General features: G+C 31.8%; 1 protein-coding gene across 1 annotated transcript; it reads right to left on the reverse strand.

Moving 5' to 3' along the window:
* Positions 1-11,263: 11,263 nt before the first annotated feature.
* LOC140452748 (uncharacterized) lies at positions 11,264-15,090 on the reverse strand. Its single transcript, XM_072547073.1, has 5 exons — positions 14,424-15,090; positions 13,658-14,335; positions 13,182-13,514; positions 12,445-12,591; positions 11,264-11,616 (listed from the first exon to the last, which is right to left on the reverse strand). The coding sequence occupies exons 1-5, from the start codon at positions 15,088-15,090 to the stop codon at positions 11,264-11,266; spliced, it is 2,178 nt and encodes a 725-aa protein (XP_072403174.1).
* Between the last annotated feature and the right edge of the window lie 501 nt (positions 15,091-15,591).

The following is a 15,591-nucleotide window of genomic DNA, read 5'->3' on the forward strand; positions in this document are numbered from 1 at the left end:
GGGGCCCGTTAATAAGAACTAGAGTTGATCTAATTTGCAAACATATAACACTCCATACCATATTCAACAGCCAAGTCCATATTTCGTCACTCAACTCGAAAACGTCTTACACTTATGCGCCGATCCGAAACACCCATACAAAACCTAGGTTCATTACTGCAGTACAAAATTTCAGTTTTGCCGAGATCTATAACATTCTAAGCGTCGAGAATTATGCTGTGGTGTCAAAGGTAGCACCAACAGCTGACGGTAAGCTCTCAGTCTCATTTCAAGTAATATTTGATTAACTATTGTTCTTAAAACTATCATTTTTGTAGCTGCAACTAAATCATCTCTTACTTGATGTAGACTGTCCCGTCCCGATTTCAGAGAGGAAGAAGTCTAAGGTGGCGCAAATCATGGAACAGAATGTCAAATTCATCATGGTGAAATTCAATTCGACTTGATATTAATTTTTAACCATGACGATATTGAAATTCTTAGAAGGAATAAGGAAATACCTTTAACGGTACTTTTAGGGGTAGGAGCCCTGCGCTACCTGCCTAGATAATTTAGATATTATTAGTCAGTTCAGAACAAGCTATTACAAAAGTCGGTCGCGAAATCTCGTAAGCTAAACTCGCTATATATAGCTCCAAATACTCTCTTCGCTTATTAATATATCATAGGTATCTGTAACTAAGTAGTTACACTCGCATCGCATTATTCATAAAAATTATCAAGCCAATCATTTATAGTAACCAGTGTTTTCTAAAACCGCAGTTTTAATTTTCATATAAACAGTTAATCTATTCAAACCAGCAGTGTTGCCAGTAGTTCGCTTTAAACATAGAAACGATATTCCGCTAAGCAATTCTATTTGTAATTATATATAATAGTGAAAATAGCTTCAGTGAAAAGTGTAGTGGGATATCCCATATCACAGTGTTTTCAGACAGATATCAGAAATTGCTATTTAATCTAAGCATTAAATATAAGCTAGTGTTTAATCTGTTTTTATTCCAGCCCCTGGCTGGTGGTCCTTCGTCCTTTAATTCTTTAAATGAGTCTGTTTTCCATTCCACATCATCTTCTCCATTAATATCGTTGATGCTTCAATTCTTGACCTAGAAAATTGTGTTAGGGACAAAATACTTAAACCAACTTCGGAACGATTTCTATAAACAATCTAAGATCAGCAATCTGATTCTAATGATTTTGCATGCTTTATAAAAAGCAGTTTACATAACCCAAAACAGTGCTTAATTGTAATCATAGCTTTAGGAGTTAATCTATGGATAGAAACGTTTTAAAACTGTTTTATTGTGGCATGTTTAAGTTAAATATTATGGAATATGTTATTTAGTTACAATTGTGGTTTAATCCCATAACATCATATTATCTAACATTTAAATGTTTTACTAATAAAATATTCACATGAACCAAGGATATTTAATTTAGTAATTATGGATAAATTTCTTTAAGAAATGTTTCCAAATGTTGCTACGCCACGGGTAGCAATTAATTTACACGTCTTAAAATATACCGAGGTAAATTCTCCAGCAAACTCAAACGACAGCCGATAATGTATTGAAAAGACATTTTTAACCACAGATTAACTTTCTACAACCAATTCCCCAAATTTCCCTGTTAGAAATAATTCAAAAGGTGGGTTTTACCTACCTTTGTTATTGTTACATAGCTTATAGTTAAAAGCTGAACGCTCATTTTTAATCAAGTATATTACTATTAAAGAAAACATTCATATTTGAAGTGATAATTATTAATAACATTTTAAAATCCACAAGGAATCTACTTTCCTGTATTTGGCTGTATACCATATATTAAAAAAATTTATTAAAATCCTTTGTAAAAGGTATATATTTTTAAAAACCCAAACGGGCTGTGTTAGACAAAACGTTTTCGGAATCCATTATTCCATCATCGGTGTCTAGGAGTACATGAATGTAGCCACTAAATACATGGGTAAAAACCCGTTAACAAATAATTAGATACATTTGTTTTACATTATATTTTATAAATTATTAGGATGTTAAAGTTACCGTTGGATTAGGTAACATGGTGACATATGACTCCACGTTGAAGTTGCAAGTCCTGAGACGGTGTGTCTACGAGGAATTTATGGAAGCAACTATATGGTTTTTTTCCTGTACTTGTTACAAGAATTTTAACCATCTCATTGATTATAGTTTTGATACCGTGTTGGTATATTAAAATATCTGCTTTCTCTTTTTATCCCTTACTGAGTTATATAAGTTTATTCCAGAAAATGTTTGAGTCTAAAATGATGGTACAGTGAAAATATTATATATATTTAGTTCAGGGTTTTACCGTTTACTCGCTGCCATTATATACATGAAAATGTATACCCCACTTTCATTATCAATCATTTTCGCATCAGAAATTTGGCATCGTTGTTGAATATAATATTACCCACAATGAAATAGTAAATTTAAGAATATATATATTTTTTTCATCCACAAATCATTCTGGCATCATGTTTGGTTAAAAGTAACGGGTTATGATATATTGCAACTACCTATTGTATCTTCGCTCCAATTGGTCCAGTCGCGACGTACAGCGCCTTAAATGATAGAATTTAACCAATACAATACAATAAGACAAAAAAATCAAATATAGCAGCATGTCAAAAAGGCCTTAATTATATATCTTCGTGTCTATAAGTCCAATCGTGACGTACAGTATCTCAAACGACAGGATTTAACCAATTGAAAACGATGAAATAAAAAAATTAAATACAGCAACATGTCAAAAGGGCCGTAATCAAGTATCTTCGGTCCTATTAGTCCAATCGTGACGTGTAGTACCTCTAATGATAGGATTTAACATAAAGAATACAATGGGATAGAAAAATCAAATGCAGAACAATGTCAAAAGGGCCTTAGTTGTGTATCTTTAGTTCTGTTAGTCCAATCATGACGTGCAGTACCTCAAATGAAAGGATTTAACAAATAAAATACAATGAGGTATAAAAATTAAATGGAGTAGCATGTCAAAATGGCCTTAGTTATGTATCTTCGGTCCTATTAGTCCAATCGTGACGTACGATACCTCAAATGATAGAATTTAACTAATAGAATACAATGAGATAGAAATCAAATACAGCAAAATGTTAAAAGGGCCTTAGTTACGTATCTTCGTTTTTAGTAGCCCAATCGGGACGTACAGTACCTCAAATGATAGGATTTAACCAATCGAATACAATAAGATAGAAAAATAAAATACATCAGCTTGTCAAAAGAGCCTTAGTTATGTATCTGCGGTCCCATTAGTCCAATCGTGACGTTTCGTACCTCAAATGATAGAATTAAACTAATAGAATACAATGAGATACAAAAATTAAATAGAGTAGCCTGGAAAAAGGACCTTAGTTATGTATCTTCGATCCTATTAGTCCAATTGTGACGTACAATACCTCAAATGGTAACATTTAACCAATAGAATACTACGACGTAGAAGTTAAATACATCAACACGTCAAAAGAACCTTAGGTATATATCTTTGCTCCTATATATATGTTATGTCAAAAGAGCCTTAGTTGCGTATCTCTGGTGCTATAGGTCTAATCATCACATATAGAGCCTAAAATTTCATTTCCAATGTGTAACAATAAGACTACCAAAGAGATTTGAAGTACTATTGTAAAAATAATACCTCAATCAACCATGGGAGCTTATCGTCTATACCTTGCCTAGCTCAGTATCTCAAGGGTGAGTTCGTCTTGTCTTAAACTAGGGATTGAACCTGAGTTCTCAGTTGATAGCAAATAAGACAAATTTTAACCAATCATATTTATTTAAATTAATAAAAAAAACAATAATTAACCCTGCCAAAGCTTAACAGTTACAAGTGTTACTTATTGCTTCGATGGGCGGCTTGTGTGTTCTAGCTGTTGGATCCTCCAATTAGAAGTTGTGGCTTCTGGAGAGCTGCAGTCACACGTGGCTGTATGTCCGGACCAATTATTGAACTCCAAATATGCCAATAAAACCAATAAACCAATTAAATTGTCCAGTAAACCAATAAGTTTTATATCTCCAATAAAAATAAACTGTCCAGTAAACCAATAAGGTTTTGATATCTCCAATAAATGGAATAATCTCCATCGGATTTAACGATAGAGTGTAAACCATATTTCCAATGCTTTATGAAATAGAACCAGTTTATAATATTCCGGACGACGTAATACCACCTTATTTTAGAATATTGGTCGATGAATTGAAATCATTGTTCAAGAAACGAATTATTCATGTGCAGATGTTTTACTATAAAAACATGTAAAACCAAAATCTCGATTAAAAAATTTGCAACCAGTTACTTTCGATGAAACTTAACCCCATTATTGATTTTACGAGTGATAAAATGGGTCGACAAAAGACCAGTTTTAATCCTTGCAACATTTAAACATAATAGTTGTATCTTGGTTTAATCAAATGAAGAGAAAAATTATACACAAGTACTAAAACCACAAACTATTCTCGATTATAACTTGGTGAAAAAGAGTGTTGATTTTAGTGATCAAGTGGCTTCTTACCAAAGCCTGCAAAATGCTGAAGTGGTACCGGAAAGTGGCAATGGAATTAATATTTAATACCGCAATAGTCAATGCTTAGTTGGTAAATAATAGAAAACGTAAAAAAAGCGACAACCTATCCTTAAGTTCAGACTGGAGTTCGCGAAGGCATTTACAAATAAAGAAATGTTGTAACCCTCACGACCAGTTACACTCAAAAATACCATTTAAGGCAAAGCGATGTAGATAATACAAAGAGAAGTAAGTGTACAAGATGTTACAAAGTTTTAAGAAGAAACCTGACTAGTAGAAAGACCGATAGAAAAGTTAAAACATACTCTGAAGAATGTGATTGCAAAACTGAAATATATCTAGTGTGCTTCAATGAAGCACATTAAAAAACAATTTTACTTATACAGGAACTATTATTGAGTAAAAACGTATTGTGCCTCAAGTGGCCTTATAGTATTGGAAGTCGTAAGTTGATAGTTTCCAGTAGAACGTTTTTATTGTTAATTACCTCCGTAAAAGTGAGTTATAGTATTTATAAAGAAATGGATGTAAATAATATGCCTTCGGCATCTAAAAAAGCTAGATGTGAAGATAAACGTAGATTGACCACTGCTGAATTACAATCATTGTTAGAAGCATCTGGAGGACGATGTAGATTAAATGAATTGTGGAAGTGACTCTGACGAAATACTTGCACAAAGTCGTTCAGAAAAATCGAGGATTGCGTTTTGGAAAGAGACAACACAAACAGAATTTAAGACTTTTCTCGGGCTTATGTTCCATATGGGAACAATTAAGATGAACCGTCTGCATGACTACTGAAAAAGTATGGGTAACTTCTATAATAGTGTTGACTTGACTACACAATTGTTCATAGCCCATATGAATTAATAACCGAATCCTCACTTGTCAAAGAAACTAAAAAAACGTTAAGTGGTCTAAAAACTAAAAAGTAAAAAAATTTAATAATATGTTAAAAGTTTTTTTAATATACCCTAAAACTGAAAGCGCAAAGAATCGATTGCAAGTTACAAAATACTTGTAGAGTCATACGAGTTTGGACAAGTACAGTTGTTTAAATAATTGCTTTCTGTGATAAACAAATTGAATAAATTGTAAAATATTTTTTGATCTGCTTGATATTTAGCACACTTTAATAACTCATCAATTGCCATGATTTCAAGTAGCTATATTACCTGTCGTTAGTCAAAAAACAAAGTTATTAACATTTATAAATTACTACAAACATAATATCTTAGACTATATGGTTTTTTGGAATTATCTCAATTATTTATGTATTTAAATTTGGTATTTCTCTACATAGAAAACTTTTTATGGTCTACAACTTTTATTTAAATTATTTTTCTTTAGAATGTATACAAAACGTTTTAGGTATAAGCAAAAATTTTTTTGCCATTTATGATTGTTTAAAAAAACAAAGCAAAATCAACTGTACGTCTTTACAAATTTTTCGTGAACTACTTTCTTATGGCATGGTCAAAATCAAATATTATTTTTTTATGTGTCTAAGCCACAATTCGTCGGCTTAGTGACACAAAAATGTATCTCAAAAATGACTACTTTTCGGGAGAGCTTATTTAAGGTTTTTAAAAAAATGATTTGCATTTTGTAATGACCTGTAGTTTATTCTCACCTTTTTTGTTCCGAATTATTAATCTTAGAAATGTATTCTTTACGGTAATACAATCATACGCAACAATGGATAAATTGTGTTTTCAAAATATCAACAATTAGATAAAGTAGCGGAGATACATTTTTGTGTCCCTAACTGAAAAGTCTATTATTATAGAGACTTATGTAGATACCATTTTATTTTAGAAAAGCTTAATGTTAATTCTATTACAAAGTCATTTGTGTTTGAGTAATATCGATAAATTTCGAGAGATGAACATACTGAGTGGCATATATAATAATAAAGTACAATAGATTAAAATTGATTAGTCTCTACCTGGTCCGAAAACATAACCACGCAATTTAAATACAAATTAATGACTTTGTAGTTGGATTAAGACTAAGCTTTTCTAAAATGAAATGGTACCTACTTGTAATTCTTTGTTGCTGTAGCATTATAATCTAATTTCACAACTGAGAGTTACCCAATTTACTAATAATAACAATAAAAATAATAATCATAATTCATTTTATAACTTTTGTATTGTTCTGAAGCTATTTTCTTGTGGCAATGGATACTATTTAAACGTCTCGATAGGAATAACCACAATATATTTATTAAAAAAAGAAACTTTATAAAATGTTTAGACAATGATTTCTGAATTAGAAGTCGAAACGTCAATAAAGTTTATTTTTTTAATAAATATTTTGTGGTTATTCCCATCGGGACGTTTATAACTTTATTTAAAATCGTAAAATATTTTTTTTAATTAAACATAAACTTTGAAAACATTTTCAAACAATAAATTTAATTATTATGTCAATCACTTTGCACATCTGATTGTTTGTCCTTATTGTTGGTGAGCAACGACTTATAGAAGAGATGATACTGGGAAGGAATAATGCCCTTATTGCACAGCTCTTCTAAATTCTTATATTTTTCCTCTTTTATTGGCCCTTGTCCTTCATATGCCGTTGTTAAGTTTGGCATGGAAAATTTCCTAGTTTCTTTTCGGATAACCTGAAAAGACCCAAAATTTTTATTTTTCTTTTTTTATTTAAAAAATATATGTTTATTATCGTCTTCTCTGTACTGCAGCCATGCTAATTTTAGCCAATTTATACTACTACATACTATCGATGTCCACCTTTTTGTTTTTTATTAGAATTGGGGCAAAAGCTTTGAAGTCGTAAATTTCTTCCTGTCCAATCTCGTGTATAGTGTACTTTGATTTCTTTGACGCCATTCTTACAATGGAATACCACCCAGTGGGGTCAAATCTGTTCACATTTTTTTATGCTTTCTCAATATAACCATGGACCGAGTCACACTCCATCATCGAATGGCCAGGTTCAAAAAAGCAATGGTGAATTTTTGGAATCTCTAATGTCTAAACAGCGTAAATCAACAGCAGATACATTTACGTTGCGGTTTTGGCCACCACATATGCCACTTATTCTTAATAGTCACCAAAAAATATGTCCTCACATTGTTCATATCCTTATACATTAGGTTCACTGGTAGAAACATGGGAGGCACTGTCTGAATATGTCACTTGTTGTGATTAGAGCGGTAAATTATGACTATACTAACTTATCTCGTACCGATTTGTTAAGAGCTAACAAAACTAACTTCTTTTCTCTTGAATCCATTATTGTGTAATAATAAAATTATAAAAAGTATTATAACGATTATTATAACAATCTCTACAACAATTAACTTAAAACTGATTCACATATTTACGTCTTCACAGTTGTAATAGAACTGCAAATACAACGGACTACCCTGCTAAACATAATAAACAAATTATCAAATCCACAGTTGCTACCTGCAACCACCATTCAGTGCAATAAAATTTATGCCACAAAAATGTAACTCAATATCAGCTTATTTACAGTACGAAAACATAGTACTATAGAAATGTAACAGCACTTACATTTCGGTGACACTAAAAGATTGCTAAGAAATGTAGTTACGAAAACTCCTTACTGGGGTTTTGGGTGTTCGGAGAGATACAGTTTTGTGTCATTCAATAGAACGCACTAAACTAAGTTCAATGGTATAGATATCTCAAAAAGGGAAAAAATGTAGTTACATTTTTGTGTCACTAAGCCGACGAATTATTGGTCGATATTGAGATGAAAATTACATTTTTAATTAACTAATATTTAACGATACGATTTCCAATATTTAACCTTGTTTATTGTACAAATTATGTAAAAATGTGTATACACATTTTGTACAAAAAACGTTTTTTGAGAACGATTTCCTGAATGGAAATCAGAATGTTAAACATTAAATAATTAAAAATGTGATTCTAATCCCAATCACAACCAATATTTTTGACCTAATCACATAAAAACCTAATATTTATCTTAAACTATTCACTGATAGCTTCGATTAAACAGCTTGGAAATTCAAATATGTAAAATATTCCCCTACACAACTCTGGGAAAAAATATCTAAATTGAATAACAACTGAACATTGATATAAAAAAACTTGTTGGTTGACCCCAGCCGGCCGGCAGGTAGTTTCAATGTCTTCATTTGAACTTGACCCAAATCCGATCGATATTTTTATGTTTTCAAATATTATTTAAGTATTAACACTGGCAACATCTATTGGCTTTAAAATGATACCAAATACAGTAATTTTACCTCCCAATGTTAAAATGATGGTTTGATGTAAAAAATTTAATTTATAAAAAAATCGGATTATTGAAAAATCGACAACGGTGCGAAGCCTACAAAGGTGCACTAAACGAACATACACGACTTATAAATAGAAAATGATAGCATTTCTTGGTGATGCTAAATTACTGCAACGTGAAAAGAGCTTAAAACTATAGCGGGATGTATATATATATATATATATATATATATATATATATATATATATATATATATGTATATATATATATATATATGTATATATATATATATATATATATATATATATATATATATATATATATATATATATATATATATATATATATATATATATAAATTTGTACTACTGGCGCCAATATATTTAATAGCCATTCCAAAGCAGTACTTTAGAAGTATATCTGTTATTATTTTTGTATCAATTTTTGATAAGGAAGTTTTTCTAATAGTTAATTCACGAGATAATTTTTCAGAATGTGTTGCTTCCGTTGTGCAGCATTTAAGCTAAAGAAAAATTAGTTTCATTTTTTTTTTGACTTGGAAAATAGTGAGACATAGTGTGTAGGGATAGAAATCTTACACCAATTTCAAAACGTTTTCTATAAGGTACACACTCTACAATTGTAAATCTGTTTTAAGTGGTTTTGTATACAGTTATTTATTTACCGCAAAATAATGTTTAATTGTAATTGTAGCTTTAATATATCTTTAACTAATTAACTAACGTAGTATTTATAATATAACATATTTATAGCAATAATGTACGTTTACCTATTTCAGCTACAGTTGCGTCATCTCACTTTGCCAGAGAATTGTCAGAAAAAATTGCAATATTTATTGGTATATTTATGCACCACGAAAGAAAAAGCCATTGAATTGCTCTCCTTTGGCTACGAATATGGCAACATGGATAGAGATGGAACCAACTTAGAGCTGTGTTGTACGGAGATGTCAATCCAAATATGTATATCTAATAGTATTTGGTTGGGTTCCTCCATAGAAAGTAGTTTTGATAGTCTAAAAACGATGAATAAATATAGTTGTAGCACTGTCGCCAATATATTTAAAAACAGATATAAAATAGTATTTCTGAAGCAAATTTATTATTTTTTCATCAGTGTGAGCTACGGAAGTTTTTTCTTTTAGTTAATTCTCAAAATCAGTTTTCAGAATATGTTGCTAATTTAGACAGCATTTAAACTAAAGAAAAATTCGTTACATTTTTTTTTACTTGAAAAATTGTATTGGAAACAGAAATCCTACTCCAATTTCGAATCGTTTTCCATAAGGTAAGCTGTCCAAATGTCCAAACTTAATCCATTTAATTTTGCATGACTTGTGAAAAACAGTTTACATAACGCAAATCAATAATTAATTGTAATCGACCTATCTAGGTTAAATATAGTGTATTGTATATGTATATACGGTGTTTAGCCATAGTTGTGGATTAATCACATATAAATATAATATCGAACCGAACTTCTGTTCGATTGTGCTATAAACTTTTAACATACATGTTTAATTATATTGCCAATCTAATAACTAACATTGTATTCATAATGATATTATACATTTTTACATATTTCAGTAGAGACACCTAAATGTCAGACAATTCTCGGAAACTAATTGGAATATTTGGTTTATTTATGCACTACGATAAAAGAAGCCGTTGTATCGATCACCTTTGACTAGAAATATGGGAAGATGGATATAGTTGGAACCAATTTAGAGCTGTGTTCTATGGCAGTATCAATCCAAACATGTATATCTGATCGTGTTTCGTTTGGTCCTTCCGTAGAAAGTAGTTCACATAATGCAAAAACAATGAATAGTTATAATTTTATCACTAATTTATAAATTGTGAGTATTAGTTAATAACCTATTTCAAACTTCTTATAGATATTTGTAGTATTATCGCAACTAAATTTAATAGCCGATCCAAAACAGTACTTTTTGTTTAAAATTAATGTATCCACATATATTAGGATATTTTAATAATTCGATAAGCTTTATAATCGTTTATTGGAACCTAAATACAAACTTATATTTTAACAGATGATGTTTTGATTGTTGACATTAACCTTGACAGTTGTCACCACACGTCTAACGGCTATGTTCGGTTTAGTAATACATAGTTAAACACCTTCCCCTCAAAGGCCCATTGTAAGAGGGGGTTTGATTAGACGACCTGATTTTGAGCCATTGGTCCTTTTGGGGCTAAGATTGTTTGAAGTATTTATAGATGTTTTTGGGGGCTTAACAATTCCTAAGTTGGCAGTACTGTGAGGTTCGTGATGGTGGTCATGATTCTGTCTATTTTTTGTTATGTCACTACCATTTGGGTATGTGTTTACATTGTTCTGTTTATGTACCTTACTTTGTTTATGTCTTACCACAATGTTTTTTACACATTTTTACACGTGCTTTTGGGCATATAGATTATTGGCTTGAGCTAAGTCAGGGTAAAACCCAGGTTCTAGTAGCAGCTCACTAGCTTGAGATTTTGTTATAGAGTGTTTCATTTGGTTTGTATTGCGCCTAACTATTCTATTGTTATACTCTTTTCTGATCCAGTATGATCTTGGTTCCTTAGCTTTTTCAATAATCACTGCTTTGTGCCATATTTCATCCCTTCTACTTTTCACTACTACCTTATCACCCTTTTTAAACTCAGTTACTGCTTTACGTGCTGTTTTATCATAATGTATTTTCACCTTCCCTTGTTGTTTGCACAGCAATCCATATGTTGTTTTCTGTATCTGAGGTTCTAATTGTTTACTAGTTATAGGTAGTTGAGTCCGTAAAGTCCTGCTTTAAAGAATCTGGGCTGGAGAGGCATGCAGTGCAATAATTCCTGTATTGTTATTTTCCATTACAGATTCAAGAAAATCAGTGTTTGTTTCTACACTTTTCCTTAATATTTGTTTTGAGATGCTGACAGCCTTTTCTGCAAGACCATTACTTTGGTGCCACTCTGGAGTACATGTTGCAAAAGTTATATATTTTTCACGGTAATAATTCAAACATTTCTGTGACACAAAGGGTAAGTTGTCAGCAATTAAAAACTGTGGGTATCCAAATTTACTGAGCAGATCTTGAAATGCACTGATTACAGAATTTGAAGTCTTATCTTTTAAAATGGCAAGATCTATCCAATGGGAAAGATAGTCTATGGTTACAAGATAGTATTTAGCGCCGAACTCCACTATATCAGAGGCAACTTTATTAAATCGTAACTTAGGTACAGAATAAGGTAACACGGGTTCCTTGAAATTCTTGGGTAAGTACTTTTCACATGTCCTACATTCTTTTATGGATGTTGTGATGTTGTCATTAAGGTGAGGCTAATAAAATATTTTTCTTGCCTTATTTATGGTTTTGCTTATACCTAGGTGTCGCTTATGCATTATTGTCATGTAATTCTTTCTCAGAGCTCTAGGAACCATAATTTTGTCCTCATGGAAGACTATACCAGCTTCAACAAAGATGCTATCTTTTAGCTTTTAGTATGGTTTGCATTTTGCTGGTAGCATATTCTCTTTTGGCCATCCATTGAAGTAGTAGTTAAAAATTTTTAAAAATGTTTCATCCTTACTCGTGAATTCCCTTAATATAGATCGTTTCTCAATACTCATTGGTAGATGTTTGCTCACAGAATGTACCATTTCAATCATTTCAGGGTCGTTTTCCTGCACTTTTAAACTAGCACGTGACAACATGTGTGCGAAATGGATATTTTTACCTGAAACATATAATGTATTCAAGGAATACTTCAGAAGTTTCAACCTTAATAGTTGTAATCTCACAGATCCAATTTTACATATAGGTTTTGCCATAATAGATATAATTGGTTTATAATCGGTCTGTACGTCAACAATAGATTTATAAATGAAATCATGGAACTTTTGGGTGGCATAATGAATTGATAAAAGTTCTTCCTCTGTTTGGCTGTAGTTCACTTCGTGATCATTCATATTTCGAGAAGCACAAGCTACCAGTTTTAAAATTTTATTCTCATGTTCTTGAAACATACAGCAACCTAATCCATTCTTGGAGGCATCACATTGTCGTATAATCTTCCTCTTTGGGTCAAATGGCGTTAATGCAGGAGATTTAGTAATTATTTATTTTAAGTTTTCAAAACACCTTTGTTGTAATAGCAGCCATTTGAATTCTACGTCAGATTTTAAAAGTTCACATAAAGGTTTAATATGCTACGCCATATTCTAGATATATTTTCTAACATAATTAAAGCTTCCAATTATTCTTTAAATTATTCTTTGACCCAGATAGAGTTAAATTATTCAACTCTATCTGGGTCTATTTCCATACCTTTGTTTGAGAATACTTGTCCCATAAATTTTACTTGCCTCTGGCAGTATTGGAATTTTTCTTTATTGAATTTGGCGCCGGTTTTTTTAGCCCTTTTTATCACTTGTGCAACTGCTTTCTCATGTTCCTCTTTATCTCGGCCCACTACTATCATGTCGTCATGTAAGATCTGGACATTTTCTAAGTCTCCAAAATTTCTTTCAACTTGTTCCTGGAATAAGTCTTGGGAGTTTGAAAGTCCATAAGGCAGAACCACATATCTGTAGATACCAAAAGATGTAGCAAAACTACATTTCCAAGAGGAGTTCTCATCTAATTCTAACTGGTGGTACCCTTCAGCCAAATCAAATACAGTGAATATTTTTTTCCGATCATATTGGAGCACACTTCTTCAATGGTCTTGACTGGTTGTGGTTTTCATACAATTTGACCATTAAGTTTTTATGGATCTAGACCTAATCTCAATGTACCATTACTTTTTTCAACAATTACTATACGGTTTATGCTGGCATGAGGGTCTATTTCATCCACTTTTACTATGGCTTTCCTCTGCACTAGCCTGTCAAGATCGTTCTTTAGAGCATCTTTCATGGCGAATGGAACCTTTTTAGGTGGATAACTGACTGCTTTGAAATTTTTTGTAGTAGTTATCTTAAATTTCCCTTCAAATCTTCCATAGCCAGAAAATATTTTATGATGCTCTGCTATGAATTGATCTTTCTCAACATTGTTGTTACATTTTTTAATATTTACCCTGTTTATTCGTTTTAAAAGAACAAGATCAACACAAGCCTGCCCACCCAGCAAAATTTTGTTAGCTCCTTCAACAATTACAAAATTTTCATATATATTTTTGTTCTTATACTTACAATGAAGGCTTACAGTACCAACAGTTTTTGCCTGAGTGCCTTCAAAACCCTTTACAATAAATTTATTTTTACATAGCTTAAACTGCTTGTCAATCCTTATGTCAGCCCCTGTGTCTAGATTTACTTTAAATTTGGAATTCTTTACTTCAACAATCTCATTCCAAAGGTCCCGTAACTGATTTGAAACATTAACATTATTTATCACTAAACTAGAACTACTATCACTATCACTGTCGGATTTCTCTTGGTTGTCCAAATTCTCTACATTTCTTACTCTACAAGCAACTGCAAAGTGGTTCAAGATTCCACACCGCGAACATGATTTTCCAAATGCTGGACTTCCTTGGCCCGTGCATTGTTTGACAGCGCCTACATTTAAATTTGTCTTGCTGTTTTCTGCTTGTGTGCGGTGTATGTTTATCCTTGGGAAACCTCTTGATAGCATGAATTTCTGCGATGCTCTCTTCTGCAAACATTTTGTTCTGGTTCTTACTGATTTCACTTGCACGGCAAATTTCTATGACTTTATTTAACTTTAGCTTGTCTATTCCTAGTAGAGCTTCTCTTGTGACTGTATCACGAATGTCCATGACAATTCTGTCTCTTAGAGCTTTCCCCTCAGTTGTTTTATCTGGGTCAGTTACATTAAAATTACAAAATTTCACCAGATGCTTTACTTCAGTGAGGTAATGCTCAAAATATTCGCCCTCTTTTTGGTTTCTGCTTAAAAACTTGTACCTTTCAAACACTTCATTGGCTCTTGGATTAACATATACCTTTAGCTGTTCCATCATGTGTTTGTAGGGCTCAGCGGTTCCATCAGGGATTGCAATTGTGCACATTATTCTAGCGGACTCGGTTCCTAATATATTTCTGACGATTGCCAGCTTTATATTATCGGCAGACTGATCTTTCCCTGTGGCTACTAGATAATCTTCAAATGAGATCTTCCAAAACTTCCATGTGGTAGCGGCATTCTGCCCCTGTATGTCGAAATCTGGAGGCAATTTTACAGGTCCATGCATGTGTGACTGTGCCATGTTTAAAATTAATGTATCCACATATATTAGGATATTTTAATAATTGGATAAGCTTTATAATCGTTTATTGGAACCTAAATAGGTACAAACTTATATTTTAACAGATGATATTTTGATAGTTGACATTAACCTTGACAGTTGACACCACACGTCTAACGGCTATGTTCGGTTTAGTAATACATAGTTAACACTTTTGAAGTAAATTTATGATTTTCTTTTTACCAATGTGAAATACCAATCCATTAGGTACGTTATTTTATAAATCAATTCTCGAAATCAATTTTTAGAATGTTTTTTTTTTAATTACAAAACAATTTCGCATCAAAATCTAAAGTTATTAGCAACATATAAACATATACATGAGATAATTGACTTATAAATATTAAATTTTGTTAATTATAATGATGTCTTTAAGTAATTTTACCAATTGTTCAATTTTACAGTTACATCAGTTGATGTGGTTGGTCTGTCTTTGCAACTGGTATCTTGGACACTCTACAA

This window comes from Diabrotica undecimpunctata, chromosome 11 (assembly GCF_040954645.1).
Source record: "Diabrotica undecimpunctata isolate CICGRU chromosome 11, icDiaUnde3, whole genome shotgun sequence".
Taxonomy (NCBI): Eukaryota; Metazoa; Arthropoda; class Insecta; order Coleoptera; family Chrysomelidae; genus Diabrotica; species Diabrotica undecimpunctata.

Bases quoted from the DNA above. Each gene is read 5' to 3' on its own strand.
- LOC140452748 (XM_072547073.1), bottom strand. From the start codon at position 15,090: ATGGCACAGTCACACATGCATGGACCTGTAAAATTGCCTCCAGATTTC. The intron at 14,336-14,423 runs GTAGGCGCTGTC...ACCACTTTGCAG, and splicing joins ACAGCAAGACAAATTTAAAT to TTGCTTGTAGAGTAAGAAAT. The intron at 11,617-12,444 runs GTAAGGATGAAA...GTAAACAATTAG, and splicing joins TATATTAAGGGAATTCACGA to AACCTCAGATACAGAAAACA.